Below are 17638 nucleotides of genomic sequence, written 5' to 3' on the forward strand. Positions count from 1 at the left end.
GAGAGGCGCAGATTCCTGGCAGGCTCAATCACGCCCAAGGAAGGCAGCCGGAGGAACCGCTACCAAGGCGGTTTCCTCATGACGTTCAGCTCTCTCTCTCCGCATCCGCGGTCGGTGGCAGACTCTCCCGCTTTGGCGACATTTAGCTGCCACAAGTCAAAGACCGGTGGGTGAGAGACATTTTGTCTCACGTGTACAGGATAGAGTTCTGTTCTCGTCCGCCGACTAGATTTTCAGAACTTCCTCACCTCCCGACCGAGCCGATGCTCTTCTGCAGGCAGAAGGAGTGGTAATCCCTGTTCCTCCTCAGGAACAAGATACGGTTTTTACTCCAATCTGGTGTGGTACCAAAAAACGACGGCTCTTTCGTTCCGTTTTGGACCTAAACCTGCTCAACAAGCACGTGAAAACCAGGCGGTTCCGGATGGAATCCCTCCGCTCCGTCATTGCCTCCATATCTCAAGGAGATTTCCTAGCGTCAATAGACATCAGGATGCTTATCTCCACGTGCCGATTGCTCCAGAGCACCGGTGTTGGCTACGATTCGTTATTGAAGACGAGCATCTTCAGTTCGTAGCCCTGCCCTTCGGTCTGGCGACAGCCCCACGGCTTTTCACAAGTTCATGGCAGCAGTGGGAGTAGTCCTGCACTCTCAGGGTCACTCTGTGATCCCTTACTTGGACGATCTACTTGTCAAGGCACCCTCTCAAGAGGCATGCCAACACAGCCTGAACGTGGCGCTGGAGACTCTCCAGAGTTTCGGGTGGATCATAAACTTTTCAAAGTTAAATCTGACACCGACCCAATCGCTGACATATCTTGGCATGGAGCTTCACACTCTCTCAGCGATAGTGCAGCTCCCGCTGGACATACAGCGTTCACTACAGACGGGGGTGCAGTCTCTCCTTCAAGGCCAGTCACACCCCTTAAGACGCCTCATGCAGAGGCAGTCCTTTTCGCGCAGTTTCATCTGCGTCCACTTCTATAGGACATTCTTCGCCAATGGGATGGGAAGGCAACGTCCCTAGACAGGAACGTACCCCTTTCTCAGACGGGCAAGGACTCTCTTCAGAGGAGTCCACCCTTCAGATCAATGTTCTGGAAATCTGGGCAGGGTATCTTGCCCTGCAAGCCTTCCAGCAGAGGCTGGAAGGCAAACAGATCCGAATTCAGTCGGACAACTTCGCAGCGGTGGCATACATCAACCACCAAGGCGGAACACGCAGTCGGCAAGCCTCCCAGGAAGTCCGGCGGATTCTGATGTGGGTGGAAGACAGAGCATACACCATATCCGCAGTTCACATCCCGGGCGTAGAAAACTGGGAAGCAGACTTCCTCAGTCGCCAGGGCATGGACGCAGGGGAATGGTCTCTGCACCCGGACGGGTCTCAAGAAATCTGTAGCCGCTGGGGGAGGCCGGACGTCGACCTAATGGCGTCTCGGCACAACAACAAGGGCCCGATTTTCATGGCGCGGTCTCACGATCAAAGAGCTCTGGCGGCAGGCGCCTTAGTTCAGGATTGGTCGCAGTTCCAGCTACCCTATGTGTTTCCCCCTCTGACACTGTTGCCCAGAGGGCTACGCAAGATCAGCTCCGATTGCCGCCGCGCCATCCTCGTCGCCCCAGACTGGCCGAGGAGGTCGTGGTACCTGCATCTGTGGCATCTCACGGTCGGACAACCGTGGGCACTACCAGACCGGCCAGACTTACTGTCCCAAGGGCCGTTTTTTCCATCAGAATTCTACAGCCCTGAACCTGACTGGTGGCCATTGTGTCCTGGATCCTAGCGTCTTCAGGATTATCTCAAGACGTCATTGTCACCATGAGACGGGCTAGGAAGCCGACGTCTGCCGAGATCCACCACAAGACGTGGAAGATATTCTTATCTTAGTGCTCTGCTCAGGGAGTGTCTCCCTGGACATTTGCATTGCCTACTTTTCCTTCCTTCCTGCAATCTGGTTTGGGAAAAGGTTTGTCGCTCGGCTCCCTTAACGGACGAGTCCCAGCGCTGTCTGTATTCTTTCAGAAGCGCATAGGGCGACTTCCTCAGGTACGCACGTTCCTGCAGGGGGTTTGTCACATTGTCCCTCCGTACAAGAGGCCGTTAGACCCATGGGATCTGAACAGGGTACTAATTGCTCTCCAGGAGCCGCCCTTTGAGCCTCTGGGGGATGTTTCACTTTCTCGACTTTCACAGAAAGTGGCCTTTTTGGTAGCGGTCACGTCTCTTCAGAGAGTGTCCGAGCTCGCAGCGCGGTCATCCAAAGCTCCCTTCTTGGTGTTTCACCAAGACAAGGTAGTGCTGCGCCTGATTCCGGGGTTTCTCCCTAAGGTGGTATCCCCCTTTTCATCTCAGTCAGGATATCTCCTTACCTTCCTTTTGTCCTCATCCAGTTCATCGATATGAATTGGATTTGTATTTGTTGGATCTGATGAGAGCGCTCAGAATCTACATTTCCCGCACGGCGCCCCTGCGCCGCTCGGATGCACCCTTTGTACTTGTCGCTGGTCAGCGCAAAGGGTCGCAGGCTTCCAAATCCACCCTGGCTCGATGGATCAAGGAACCAATTCTTGAAGCCTACCGTTCTGCTGGGCTTCCGGTTCCATCAGGGCTGAAGGCCCATTCTACCAGAGCCGTGGGTGCGTCCTGGACATTACGGCACCAGGCTACGGCTCAGCAGGTGTGCCAGGCGGCTACCTGGGCGAGTCTGCACACCTTCACCAAGCGTTATCAGGTGCATGCCTACGCTTAGGCGGATGCCAGCCTAAGTAGAAGAGTCCTGCAGGCGGCGGTTGCCTCCATGTAGGGAAGGGCTGTTTTTACAGTCCAAACTTGAGGTATTAATTTACCCACCCAGGGACTGCTTTTGGACGTCCCAATCGTCTGGGTCTCCCAATGGAGCGCCGAAGAAGGGAATTTTGTTACTTACCGTAAATTCCTTTTCTTCTAGCTCCAATTGGGAGACCCAGCACCCGCCCCTGTTCCTTCGGGATTTTTTGGTTGTTCGGGTACACATGTTGTTCATATTGAATGGTTTCAGTTCTCCGATGTTCCTTCGGATTGAATTGTTTAACCAGTTATTGGCTTTCCTCCTTCTTGCTTTTGCACTAAAACTGAAGCAGCCCGTGATCCACGGGGGGTGTATATGCAGAAGGGGAGGGGCCTTACACTTTTTAGTGTAATACTTTGTGTGGCCTCCGGAGGCAGTAGCTATACACCCAATCGTCTGGGTCTCCCAATTGGAGCTAGAAGAAAAGGAATTTACGGTAAGTAACAAAATTCCCTTCTTTTACGTTATACACAGCAGCCTGGCCTTTTATATACAGTATTCCAGAATGCTGTATATAAGGGCTTACTGGTTCTGGCTGCAGCTTATAGGGGACAAATCCAGTGACCGATTCCCTTTTAAAACTGTAACGGTCACTCCCCAAAAAATAGCACAGCACTCTTCTTATAAAACCCAGATGAGAACAGGGATAGAACATATCTGCTTAAGTGAATGAAAGAAAAGGACAGGAGCAACAATTAAAGAGCCGTACAAGACATGAGGCAGATTGTGTAATCTATTGCAAAGCATTTTAAAAGTTCCTGCGTTTTTATTTAATAAAAACTTAAATGATGGTTTCTCTTTAAATTTAGAACTTTCTCACTACCTGCATCTGCCACTAGATGGAGTCCACTGTAACATATTCAGTACAGTAACAAGGCAGTGAACTCCCTCTAGTGGCAGATTTATGTAACAACATAGGGTTTCATATTTATCTCTCATGTAGGGGATTTATTGCAATCAATAAACTAATTTTGCGCAGAATTATTGCAGATTTTTATTTTATTTTTTTGTGTTCTATGGCAGGCATTTACTTTTAAGTATCTATTGCTAAATAATGTGTTTTTGTTTTATACAGTAGACATTATCCGTTTTTGGGAAATTAGTGATTTAATGCCTGGTCCTATAACAGTCGACAGCAGAAATAGGCTCACTACATTTTGTTGTCAGTCTTGCTTATGCAGTGGTTTAACTTTGCCACTTTCAATACGTTTCTCCCGTAGCGTGCCGTCTATTCTGCGCAGCAACAGATTCCGAAGAGATGCAAGAGCTTTGGAAGAAGATGAAGAGCTATGGTTTAATGAAGACGAGGAGGAAGAAGGTGAAGCTGTTGTACCTCCGATTGAGAAGTCTAAGACAGAAGATGACTTTCCTGACAGCTATGAAAAATTTATGGAAACAAAAAAAGGTAGAAATGGCAGTCTCTTACCAAAGTATATCATCAGTTATATAGCATATTTATTATATAATGAAGAGTTAACGTTCTAGTCTTTTACCATTTCTTCATTTAAGATGTGTTTGTTGTCATCGAAATGAAAACTTCATTATTAACCCCATTATGGCAGCCTAAGGCTGATTTCACACTACGTTTTTTTTTTAACGTGCGTCCTGAACGTTTTTTTTAACACAAAAACTGATCCAGTGCAAATGCGTTTTTTCATTTCAATGAATTTGCAATGGACTCGCGTCAACATGCGTTCATTTGCGTGCGTTATAGTGAGGATCCAGCAACTTGCAGTTTAACTTTTTTTCAAAAACGCTACTTGTAGCGTTTTTGAGCTGCGTCCAAATACTGCAAATTGCTGGATCCTGACTATACTGCACGCAAACGTGTGTGAACACTGGCATGCAGATAGACAGGATTCTGCTTGCTCTACTGAGCATGCCCAGAAACCAGCCTGGCGTGATCCGTCCCTCTCTCCCCCTCCCGAGAGCTGCGGAGGCTCGTAACCAAGGTAAACATCGGGTAACTTGCTTGGATACCCGACGTTTACCTTGGTTACGTGTGCAGGGAGCCCGGCTCCTAGCAGCTGCAGACACTTGTAACCAAGGTAAATATCGGGTATCCAAGCAAGTTACCCGATGTTTACCTTGGTTACGAGCCTCCACAGCTGTCAGATGCCGGCTCCCAGTATCACATTCAGTTCCCCTCACTCTCGGCCACATGACTCCAATGCCCGCCCATAAACTTCAAGTGACAGGATCCTGGAAAATAACACTTGCGTTTGCATGCGTTTTTCTTTGTAAAAACAGGATCCGTTTTTACATGAAAAAAAGTTCATGACGCATGTTAAAAAAACATAGTGTGAAAGCAGCCTTACTGTAATAAACAGCTGAAGAATAGGGTACTTTTTGTGATCAGCTGTTTATAAACGGCAGCAAGAAAAAGTAAATAGCGCCCCCCCAGCGTCTGAAAATCTCCGAGGTCTCAGCTACCGATGGTAGTGGAGACCTTGGAGATCACGATTCAGGCAGTTTTTTTCCGGTACCCAGTCACGTGATCATTGGTATACACCGTATAACGATGGTCACGTTACAGTAAATGGCAGCGCCGGTAAAAAAATGATTTTATCTCCCACCTGACATGATCATACATGTCAGATGGGAGATAAATATCCTCCCCCGGTCCCTCTGTGTCGCTAAGGTGCCAACCCCCAACCTCTTCCCCATAATCCAAGATGGTGGCGCGCATAAATGAGGGGGACCCCACGTCATTTTATATTTTGGCTAAATACAAGGCTAAGCGCCACATGAAAGTCACTAAAGAGTGCCAGCCTAGAATATGTAGAGGGGTGGGACATTATATATATATGTCTGACCTCCATCCATCCTTGCTTTTTGAGCTATGTGCCCATGACCAGGATTTGCAGGGTTTTGGGCGCAGTGTGTTTTCGCTGTGTCCAAAACGCTGCGCTGTACAGTAGAAGCACAGTGGAAGGATTTTTAAAAATCTCCTGCTCACTCTGCTTCTTTTCTCCGCAGCATAATCCTATCTGCGGCGCAGGTTCCTGAGCCTCAGCATGTTAGTTTATGCTGTGGAGACGAGAATGTTCTCTGCGGGGAGAATAGAGCTAAAGTCCGCAGCGGCCCGAACCCTGATCGTGGGCAAGGGCAGTGCGGTCTCCCGTGGACAACACTCAAATCTCCACAGGAGGGCTGGCACTGTGTACTAGACGCAGTGTCGCCAGATAGTGGGCACATAGCCTAAAAGTGAGAAATGTGGCACTACAGGAACAGAGCAGTGGTGATAGATGAAGCTGCTGGAAGGTGAGTATGAGACAGGGGTTAGAAACTTAGATTTAAAGCTCCAATCCAGTTAGTAACATAGAACAAAAAACACTGGCATGGTGCCTTATACATGATCTGATCATGCTTTGAAGACACTGGTACTTGGCTTTTCACAGACCATGTGTCCATCTGTCTATGCAGTCATCACATGGGCAGGACAGATTTTCGCCTGGTAGAATAGCTCTTGTGCACATTTCATCAAACCTATATTTACAATGTATTTTTTCTTCATCGTTCCTATGGGAGACCCAGACCATGGGTGTATAGCTTTTGCCTCCGGAGGACACACAAAGTACTACACTCAAAAGTGTAGCCCCTCCCTCCGAGCATATACACCCCCTGGATAACCAAATATAGCCAGTTCAATGCTTTGTGTTCAGGAGGCACACATCCACACATGCATTCTCATCTGATTTTGATTTTTGGAAAGAGTTTGAAGAAAAGCGGGTCCAAGCCTGGACTCCCGGCATGTCCCTTCTCACCCCACTGTGTCGGCGGTGTTGTTAAGGTTGATTTCAGGGCTGGAGCATTACATGCCGCGCTCCTTCACCATCCCTCGGGCTCTGGCTTGAAGTGGGAGCCAGCACGGTTCTCACTGCCTTGCAGGAGACCGATCTCCATCCGCAGCCCTTTCAGGATCCTGCCGGATGGAGCACTCATCCCTCAGGGACCTGGCCCTGCGTCTGACAAGCGAAGTATCTGAGACGTTATTATCGGGGGTCCCTTGTACTTTATTGTTGGGGAGAGTGTGCTGTGTATCTATTGTTACATTTCCGGCCGGTTCAATGGTTTTCACCTGAGAACCGCGCCGATGGTGCCTGCTCGCCGGCCGCATCGTTAAATTTAGGCCCCGGCTTCGCCTGAGGCCTAGTTTCGTTTTCACTGCCCCTGCATGTCAATCATGCAGAGGGACAGTGCGGCTCCGCCCAGCGGCCGTTCGGCACCGGGGAGGGACACTCCTCTCTGAGGTAATATTCCCTCCCCTGTATATCTCCTTGGCCCTCCGGATCCCGCTCTTAGAGTAGGCCCCGCCCCCTCTCCTCGCTCCGGCGCCATTTTATCAGCGTTCTTATGCATGTCTGCATAAACCACATTGTGACAGCGATCGGCGCTGGCCATCTCCCTGGGGGTCCGGGCTGTGGGATCTGGAGGGCACAGAGATGTCCCAATGTCAAACGGCAGTGGACCTGCTTATATACTCTGCGTATATACTCTGCTGGGGGGCATTCTGGCTCAGAGCCCCCACTTTAGCAGCATGTCTCACACGAGGAGCAAGGCTGTACTTAATATGCACTGCATGTAGGCTCGTACTGCCTGTACTGAGCACATAACCACATTGTGATGCCTGCCCTAACATGGTGGTGCCTCAGCCTGGAGGCTCATCCCCAGTGGTCCCTCCGGCTGCTCCGGCTCCGGTGGCTGAACCCCCGGCTTGGGTAGAATCCCTCTCTCCAGGGGACAGATGTCCCGGACACTGCTGAGCATGCATCAGCCCCCTTCTTAGGGCGCTTCTGCTGCTACGGCTCGCTCAGCAAAGCTCACAGAGGATTCTTCATCTGGCTTAGACCCCGTCCTCCTAAAATGGAGACAAAGGGTCCCCCCTCCTTCCTCGTCCCGTGGCTCTGATTCACGACCTGACTCGCAGGACAAGGAGGATGCCTTTACTGGGGGCTCGGACGCTACCTCCATGTACCCCATGGATCTGTCCGAAAGTGACGCAGATGCTAGTGATTTGATTGCGTCCATTAATTTTGTACTGGACCTCAATCCGCCTGTATCAGGGGAGCTCCCCTCTCTGGCAGAAAAGCATCAGTATACCTTGCCTAAGAGAACAAGGAGTGTGTTCCTTAACCACTCCAGTTTTCAGGCCACTGTGACCAAGCCCAGAGCCTGTCCTGACAGACGCTTCCCAAAGCGTGGTTCTGATGACCGTTTCCACCAGAGGTGGTCAAGGAGTGGGCTCATTCACCAAAGGTAGACCCTCCGGTGTCTAGACTCTCAGCCCGGAAAGTTGTATCAGTGGCTGATGGCAACTCTCTTAAGGATCCCACTGACCGTATGAGGCGGCAGGGGCCTCGTTCTCCCTCTCTTTTGCAGAAGTGTGGGCTTTCAAAGCCATCTCTGTTTCTCTAGAGGAGATGCATTCCCTCACCAGGGACTCTATGCCCGAAATGGTTGCCTTAACTTCCAGGCTTCAGCCTTTTCATCCTAAGCCATGTCTGGCTGGAGGCTCCGCACTGCGGTGGCTTCGGCCAATTCTCTCGCTATCCACAGGATCTTGTGGCTTCGAGAGTGGAAGGCAGACGCTTCTTCAAAAAAGTACCTTGCTGGGCTCCCATTTGCTGGGCCCAGGCTGTTTGGTGAACAACTGGATGAAATTATTCAGGAAGCTACTGGCGGGAAGAGTACTTCCATGCCACAAACCAAATCCAGGAACCTGTCCAGGGCAGGAACCAGTCGAGGTTTCGTTCCTTTCGTTCCTCCAACTGGTCGTTCTCTAAGCCCATTCGGCCTCGTCCAAGGACCAAAAACCCAACTGGCGCACGAGGCCGCGTCCTCAGAAGACCGCAGGAGCTGCTGCCACTAAGGCAGCTTCCTCTTGACTATCTGGCCGCGCCAGCAACGTCCTTGGTCGGTGGCAGGCTCTCCCGCTTGGCGACATGTGGTTTCAACACGTCTCCGATCAGTGGGTGCGGGGTATCATCTCCACGGCTACAGGATAGAATTCTATCTAGCCCGCCAAACAGATTTTTTCTGTCAACTCCCCCCTGCTTCAGGGCCGCCGTCTTCTCTCAGGCCGTGGCATCCTTGCAGGCCAACGGAGTAATTGTACCGGTTCCCGCTTGGGAACGGTTCAGAGGTTTCTACTCAAATCTCTTCCTAGTCCCCAAAAAGGACGGTTCCTTCCAGCCCATCCTGGATCTCAGGCTTCTCAACAAGCATGTTCAGGTGTGGCATTTTCGCATGGAGTCTCTGCGATCAGTCATTGCCTCAATGACCCAAGGAAATTCCTTGCATCCTTGACGTCAGAGATGTCGATCTGCATTTGCCAATTGCAGTTTCACACCAGCGTTGGCTACGTTTTGCAATCAGAGAGGAACATTTCCGATTCGTGGCTCTTCCCTTCGGGTTAGCCACGGCCCCTCGAGTATTCATCAGGGTCATGGCAGCTGTGGTTGCGGTTCTGTACCTCCAAGGGTTGGCATCCCTTTTTCCTGGACGGCCTTCTAGTCAAGGCTTCATCTAGTGCAGACCGTCAGCGGAGTGCTTCGCTCACTCTCGCCACTCTAGTCCAATTCGGGTGGCTTGTCTTTTTCCCAAGTCCACTCTGACTCCGACCCAAAAACTCACGTACCTAGGGATGCAATTCGAGACTCTGCCGGCACTTGTGAAGCTGCCCTTAGTCAAACAGCAGTCCCTTCACTAGCGGTGCGCTCTTTGCTGAGGCCCCGCCGTCATTCCATCAGGCACCTAATGTAGGTGCTGGGTCAGATGGTGGCGTCAATGGAAGCGGTTTCCTTGCACAGGTTAGTGGCTCTGTCGCCACAGACCAGGGGCTCCCTTCAGTGGTGGCTTCGGCCCCTCTCTCTTCAGGGACGCTCCTTCCTGGCCCCGTCCTGGGTGATCCTCACCACGGATGCCAGTCTATCCGGCTGGGGAGCAGTATATCTCCACCACAGAGCACAGGGCACTTGGACTCCGTCTGAATCAGCCCTCTCGATCAATGTGCTGGAAATCAGAGCTGTGCTTCTAGCTCTCTTGGCCTTTCACCAAGTTGGCGGGCAAGCACATTCGAGTCCAGTCAGACAACGCCACAGCGGTTGCCTACATCAACCACCAGGGCGGGACACTCACCGCCTGGCAATGTTGGAGGTTCAACGCATCCTTCAGTGGACGGAGGACTCAAAGTCCACCATATCCGCAGTCCACAGCCCAGGCGTGGAAAGCTGGGAGGCAGATTATCTCAGCCGTCATACCGTGGACAGCGGCAAGCGGACTCTGCATTTGGCAGTGTTTCGGTCACTCTACCGCAAGTGGGGCACTCCGGAAGTGGATCTTCGCTCCCACGATCCTCAGGCCTTTGCAGCGGACGTGCTGGTTCAAGATTGGTCCCAGTTTCGTCTGTCTTACGTGTTTCCCCCTCTAGTTCTTGCCCAGAGTCCTGCGCAAGATCAGAATGGAGGGCCGTCGGGTCATTCTCATTGCTCCTGACTGGCCCAGGCGAGCTTGGTACCCAGACCTGCTCCATCTGTCCGTAGAGGCGCAGTGGCATCTCCCGGACCGTCCAGACCTTCTCTCACAAGGTCCGTTTTTCCGCCAGAATTCTGCGGCTCTCAGATTGACGGCGTGGTTCTTGAGTCCTGGATCTTGACGACTTCTGGTATTCCTCCTGAAGTCATCTCCACTATGACTCGGGCTCGGAAGTATTCCTTGGCCAAGATCTATCACAGGACCTGGAGAATTCTCCTGTCCTGGTGTCGCCCTTCCGGCCATGCTTCTTGGCCTTTTTCCTTGCCGACCCTCCCGTCCTTTCTACAGTCCGGTCTACAGCTAGGACTATCCCTCAAGGGACAGGTCTCGGCTCTGTCAGTGTTGTTCCAGCGGCGTATCGCCCGGCTGGCTCAGGTGCGCTCCTTCATGCAGGGCGCATCCCACATCATTCCGCCTTACCGGCGGCCTTTGGATCCCTGGGACCTTAATCTGGTCCTCACGGCTTTCCAGAAACCCCCCTTTGAGCCTCTTACGGAGGTTTCTTTGTCTCGTCTTGCACAGACAGTGGTCTTTCTAGTGGCCATAGCTTCCCTCAGGGGAGTCTCTGATTTGGCTGCGCTCTCTTCGGAGTCACCTTTTCTTTTTCGCTCCTAATTGGGAGACCCAGACAGTGGGTGTATAGCTACTGCCTCTGGAGGCCGCACAAAGAACTACACTTAAAAGTGTAAGGCCCCTCCCCTTCTGGCTATACACCCTCCCGTAGGAGTACGGATTCCTCAGTTTTAGCTTTGTGCGAAGGAGGTCAGACACGCACGCATAGCTCCATTGTTTTTAGTCAGCAGCAGCTGCTGACTATGTCGGATGGAAGAAAAGAGGGCCCATACAGGGCTCCCAGCATGCTCCCTTCTCACCCCACTGTATGTCGGAGGTGTTTGTAAGGTTGAGGTACCCATTGCGGGTACGGCGGCAGGAGCCCACATGCTGATTCCTTCCCCATCCCTTTTTACAGGGCTCTGGGTGAAGTGGGATTTACTGGTCTCCAGGCACTGAGACCGTGCTCCATCTACAGCCCCTGGAGAAGATGCTGGATGGAGCGGAGTACATCAGGGACATGGCCCTGCTTCCTCAAGGTACTCTGTGTCCCCGTGCATTTGGCGCTCACACCGCAGCATGCTGGGTGTTGTAGTGCGCCGGGGACATCAGCGCTGCGGCGCTTGTGCCATGGCCTCATTCAGCTTCGCTGAAGCAGGCACACTTCTGGGAATCGGTCGCGCCGGCCGCTGGGACTGCGGCGCGGCTGGCACTTGTGGTGCGCCGGGGACTTCAGCGCGGGCCGCGCTTTTACGGCGGCCGCGCTGATAACTCGAGTCCCCGGCTTTTGCGGCCTGCTTCCGTTCGTTCCCGCCCCCAGACCTGCCAGTCAGGAGAGGGGCGGGACGCTGGTCAGTGCATCAGCGCCGAGGGCTGGAGTCGTTTTTACATACTCCAGCCCTCACAATAGGCACAGAGGGGACACTGTTTCCCGCACTTTTGTTTAGGAACTCCCACGGACCGCCCCTCTCCACAGACGCCGGCAGCCATTCCTGCTGACACGCTGAGCTGCAGAGGGGAGCCGGGGAGACCCAGACAAGGAATTCTGCGCCTCTTACCCGCTATTCAGCGGGCGGTAAGCAGCCCTCAGGGCTCACCCCCTCTTGTGCCAGTAGTATTCTTAGTATTTTGTTTCTACAAATACTTTGTATTGCATAGCGCTGGTCGCCCTTTGGCTATAGACTCTCTCACATTGCAGAGAGCCAGCAGCATGTCGTCCGTAAAACGCAAGGGTGCCAAGGCACAGACATTATATGCTTCCTGCACCGCATGTGGGACTTTTCTACCGGCAGGCTCCACGGACCCCCATTGTGTGCAGTGCTCGGCCCCTGCGGCGCTTGCACAGTCGGGACCTCTGCTGGACGTGACCCAGGGTGTACCACCTGTGAATGCTGTCCAGGTGACAGGAACTGAGTTTGCAGCTTTTGCTGACAGAATGTCTCTCACTATGTCACAAATTCTTGACACATTGCGAGCTAGGCCTGTACTTCAGGCCACGGACACTGTGCAATCATTGCCCCCTGGTCCCCCTCAGCTGAATTACCTCCAAGCTCCGGGACGGGCACATACACCTCAGGGTGAAGACTCTGACTCGGACGATGGCCCCGGGCAGCCTAAGCGGGCTCGCTATGACGGGCCTTCACATTCATCTCAATGGTCAGGATCCCAGCGAGATGAATCTATGGGTGATGAGGCGGACGTAACTGATCAGGATTCTGATCCTGGGACTGCTCTCAATCTAGATACACCAGATGGTGACGCCATAGTTAATGATCTTATATTTAACATCAATAAGATGTTAAATATTTCCCCACCAGCTCCTCTTGTAGAGGAGTCAGCTTCGCAGCACGAGAGAATCCATTTCAGATACCCTAAGCGTACATTAAGCACTTTTCTGGACCACGCTGACTTTAGAGACGCAATCCAGAAACCCCACGCTTATCCTGAAAGGCGTTTTTCTAAACGGCTTAAAGATACACGCTATCCTTTTCCCCCTGAGGTGGTCAAGGGTTGGACCCAGTGTCCAAAAGTGGATCCTCCAATTTCCAGGCTTGCAGCTAGATCCTTGGTTGCAGTTGAAGATGGAGCGGCACTTAAAGATGCCACTGACAGGCAGATGGAGCTCTGGCTGAAATCCATCTATGAGGCGATTGGAGCGTCGTTAGCGCCATCTTTTGCGGCCGTATGGGCACTCCAAGCTATCTCAGCCGGGCTTGCGCAAGTCGACTCAGTCACACGTGCATTTGCCCCGCAGGTAGCACCATTGACCTCGCAAATGGCGGCATTCGCGTCGTACGCGATTAATGCTGTTCTTGACGCTACAAGCCGCACGGCAGTGGCGTCAGCCAACTCCGTTGTTTTGCGTAGGGCCCTGTGGTTGAGACATTGGAAAGCAGATTCTCATTCCAAGAAGTGCTTAACCAATTTGCCTTTTTCTCGTGACCGATTGTTTGGAGAGCGTTTGGATGAAATCATCAAACACTCCAAGGGTAAGGACTCATCCTTACCGCAACACAGACAAAACAAACCCCAACAGAGGAAGGGTCAGTCTGGTTATCGGTCCTTTCGAGGACCGGGCAGGTCCCAATTCGCCTCGTCAAAAAAGACTCAAAAAGACCAGAGACGCTCAGATTCTTGGAGGTCTCAGTCACGCCCAAAAAGGACAGCCGGAGGAACCGTTGCCAAGACGGCGTCCTCCTGACTTGCAGTCTCCGATTCCCACACCCGCGGTCGGTGGGAGGCTTTCCCACTTTGGCGACATTTGGCTGTCACGCGTCAAAGACCGTTGGGTGAGGGATATTCTGTCTCACGGGTACAGGATAGAGTTCAGTTCTCGTCCGCCAACTCGTTTCTTCAGAACTTCTCCACCACCAGACCGAGCCGATGCTCTGTTGCAGGCGGTGGCCGCTCTAAAGGCGGAAGGAGTGGTGACCTCCGTCCCTCTTCAGGAACAAGGTCACGGTTTTTACTCCAATCTGTTTGTGGTCCCAAAAAAGGACGGATCGTATCGACCCGTCCTGGATCTAAAGTTGCTCAACAGACACGTAAAAGTCAGGAGGTTCCGGATGGAATCCCTACGCTCCGTCATAGCCTCAATGTCTCAAGGAGATTTTCTAGCATCAATAGATATCAAAGATGCGTATCTCCACGTGCCGATTGCACCAGAGCATCAGCGTTTCCTACGCTTCGTCATACACGACGAACACCTGCAGTTCGTAGCGTTACCTTTCGGTCTGGCAACAGCCCCCCGGGTCTTCACCAAAGTCATGGCAGCAGTAGTAGCTGTTCTGCACTCGCAGGGTCACTCGGTCATCCCGTATCTAGACGACCTGCTTATAAAGGCACCCTCTCAAGAGGCATGCCAGCACAGTCTGAAGGTGGCACTAGACACTCTCCAGAGTTTCGGGTGGATTATCAACTTTCCAAAGTCTCATCTAACCCCGACCCAATCTCTGACTTATCTTGGCATGGAGTTTCATACTCTCTCAGCGATAGTGAAGCTTCCACTGGACAAGCAGTGCTCGCTACGGACTGGAGTGCAATCTCTCCTTCAGAGCCAGTCGCACTCACTGAGGCGCCTCATGCATTTCCTAGGAAAGATGGTAGCAGCAATGGAGGCAGTCCCGTTCGCGCAGTTTCATCTGCGCCCTCTACAATGGGACATTCTACGCCAATGGAATGGGAAATCGACGTCCCTCGACAGGACTGTCTCCCTCTCTCAGACTGCCAAGGACTCTCTGCGTTGGTGGCTTCTCCCCACCTCATTGTCACAGGGAAAGTCGTTCCTTCCCCCGTCCTGGGCAGTGGTCACGACGGATGCGAGCCTATCAGGGTGGGGAGCGGTGTTTCTCCACCACAGGGCTCAGGGGACGTGGACTCAGGAAGAGTCCACCCTGCAGATCAATGTTCTGGAAATCAGAGCAATCTATCTTGCCCTGCGAGCCTTCCAACAATGGCTGGAAGGCAAGCAGATTCGGATTCAGTCGGACAATTCCACGGCGGTGGCGTACATCAACCACCAAGGGGGAACACGCAGTCGCCAAGCTTTTCAAGAAGTCCAGCGGATTTTGACGTGGGTGGAAAGCAGAGCGTCCACCATATCCGCAGTTCACATCCCAGGCGTGGAAAACTGGGAAGCAGACTTTCTCAGTCGCCAGGGCATGGACGCAGGAGAATGGTCCCTTCACCCGGACGTGTTTCAGCAGATCTGTTGCCGCTGGGGGACGCCGGACGTCGATCTGATGGCGTCACGGCACAACAACAAGGTCCCAGTTTTCATGGCACGGTCTCACGATCACCGAGCACTGGCGGCAGACGCCTTGGTTCAGGATTGGTCGCAATTCCGACTCCCCTATGTGTTTCCACCTCTGGCATTGTTACCCAGAGTTCTCCGGAAAATCAGGTCCGACTGCCATCGAGCCATACTCGTCGCTCCAGATTGGCCAAGAAGGTCGTGGTACCCGGATCTGTGGCATCTCACGGTAGGCCAACCGTGGACACTACCAGACCGTCCAGATTTGCTGTCTCAAGGGCCGTTTTTCCATCTGAATTCTGCGGCCCTGAACCTGACTGTGTGGCCATTGAGTCCTGGATCCTAGCGGCCTCAGGTTTATCTCATGAAGTTGTTACCACAATGAGACAGGCTAGAAAACCATCCTCAGCTAAGATCTATCACAGGACGTGGAAGATATTCTTAGCGTGGTGCTTGGCTCAAGGGTTTTCTCCCTGGCCATTTGCATTGCCAATTTTTCTTTCCTTCCTGCAGTCTGGGTTGGAAAAAGGTTTGTCGCTTAGCTCTCTTAAGGGTCAAGTCTCCGCGCTATCCGTATTCTTTCAGAAGCGCTTGGCACGGCTTTCTAAAGTACGCACGTTTCTCCAAGGAGTTCGTCATATCGTTCCTCCTTACAGACGGCCATTGGAACCCTGGGATCTGAACAAGGTTCTCATTGCTCTCCAGAAGCCGCCTTTCGAGCCTTTGAAAGAGGTTTCCCTTTCTCGGCTTTCACAAAAGGTAGTTTTTCTTGTGGCGGTCACGTCTCTTCGAAGAGTGTCCGAGCTAGCGGCGTTATCTTGCAAATCTCCCTTCCTGGTGTTTCACCAAGACAAGGTAGTACTGCGTCCAATTCCAGAGTTTTCTCCCAAGGTGGTTTCTTCCTTTCATCTCAATCAGGATATCACTTTGCCATCTTTGTGTCCGCATCCAGTTCACCAATTTGAAAAGGGTTTACATCTGTTGGACCTGGTGAGAGCACTCAGGATTTACATTTCTCGCACGGCGTCTCTACGCCGTTCTGATGCGCTCTTTGTCCTAGTCGCTGGTCAGCATAAGGGATCGCAAGCTTCCAAATCCACCCTGGCGCGGTGGATCAAGGAACCAATTCTTCACACATATCGTTCTGCTGGGCTTCCGATTCCATCTGGACTGAAGGCCCATTCTACCAGAGCCGTGGGTGCGTCCTGGGCATTGCGGCATCAGGCTACGGCTCAGCAAGTGTGCCAGGCGGCTACCTGGTCGAGTCTGCACACGTTTACCAAACACTATCAAGTGCATACCTACGCTTCGGCAGATGCCAGCCTAGGTAGACAGGTCCTTCAGGCGGCGGTGGCCCACCTGTAGGAATAGGCTGTCTGACAGCCCGTTCATGTGGTATCTTTTTACCCACCCAGGGACTGCTTTTGAACGTCCCACTGTCTGGGTCTCCCAATTAGGAGCGAAAAAGAAGGGAATTTTGTTTACTTACCGTAAATTCCTTTTCTTCTAGCTCCAATTGGGAGACCCAGCACCCGCCCTATTTGTTCTTAGGGTTTCGTTTTTCGGGTGCACATGTTGTTCATGTTGTTTCTTAAGTTCTCCGATCTTGTTATCGGATTGAATTTGTTTTTGAAACTGTTATTGGCTTTCCTCCTTCTTGCTTTGGTACTAAAACTGAGGAATCCGTACTCCTACGGGAGGGTGTATAGCCAGAAGGGGAGGGGCCTTACACTTTTAAGTGTAGTTCTTTGTGCGGCCTCCAGAGGCAGTAGCTATACACCCACTGTCTGGGTCTCCCAATTGGAGCTAGAAGAAAAGGAATTTACGGTAAGTAAACAAAATTCCCTTCTTTTGGTTTTTCATCAAGACAAGGTGGTTCTCCGTCCGACTCCGGACTTTCTCCCTAAGGTGGTTTCTCCTTTCCACCTTAACCAGGACATTTCCCTGCCTTCCTTTTGTCCGGCTCCTGTTCATCGCTTTGAAAAAGCGTTGCATACTCTGGATCTGGTGCGGGCGCTCCGGATCTATGTGTCTCGCACCGCTGTTCTTAGGCGGTGCACCTCTCTTTTGGTGCTGACCACAGGTCGGTGTAAGGGCCTCTCGGCTTCTAAGCTGACCCTAGCTCGTTGGATTGGGTCGGCCATTTCCGATGCCTACCAGTGTACTCGAGTGCCTCCCACGCCGGGGATCAAGGCACACTCTACCAGAGCTGTCGGTGCCTCTTCGGTTTCAGGCACCAGGCTACGGCTTAGCAGGTCTGTCAGACTGCCACTTGGACTAGTCTGCATGCCTTTTCGAAGCACTACCAAGTGCATGCTCATGCTTCGGCAGATGCGAGCTTGGGCAGACGCACCCTTCAGGCGGTTGTCGCCCATTTGCGAAGTTAGGTTTCGCCTACTTCTCAGTTTTCTGTTTATTCCCACCCATGGACTGCTTTGAGACGTCCCATGGTCTGAGTCTCCCATA

General features: G+C 52.2%; 1 protein-coding gene across 2 annotated transcripts in view; it reads left to right on the forward strand.

Annotated features, from left to right (window-relative positions):
* Positions 1-17638, forward strand: part of PPP4R3B (protein phosphatase 4 regulatory subunit 3B) — a 112022-nt gene that overhangs the window by 82948 nt on the left and 11436 nt on the right. For both annotated transcript variants that reach the window (XM_075339377.1, XM_075339376.1), the window contains exon 14: positions 4053-4237. In XM_075339377.1, the coding sequence (XP_075195492.1) occupies positions 4053-4237 (185 nt within the window). The remainder of the gene's footprint in view (positions 1-4052; positions 4238-17638) is intronic.

This window comes from Anomaloglossus baeobatrachus, chromosome 3, assembly GCF_048569485.1.
Source record: "Anomaloglossus baeobatrachus isolate aAnoBae1 chromosome 3, aAnoBae1.hap1, whole genome shotgun sequence".
Classification (NCBI taxonomy): domain Eukaryota; kingdom Metazoa; phylum Chordata; class Amphibia; order Anura; family Aromobatidae; genus Anomaloglossus; species Anomaloglossus baeobatrachus.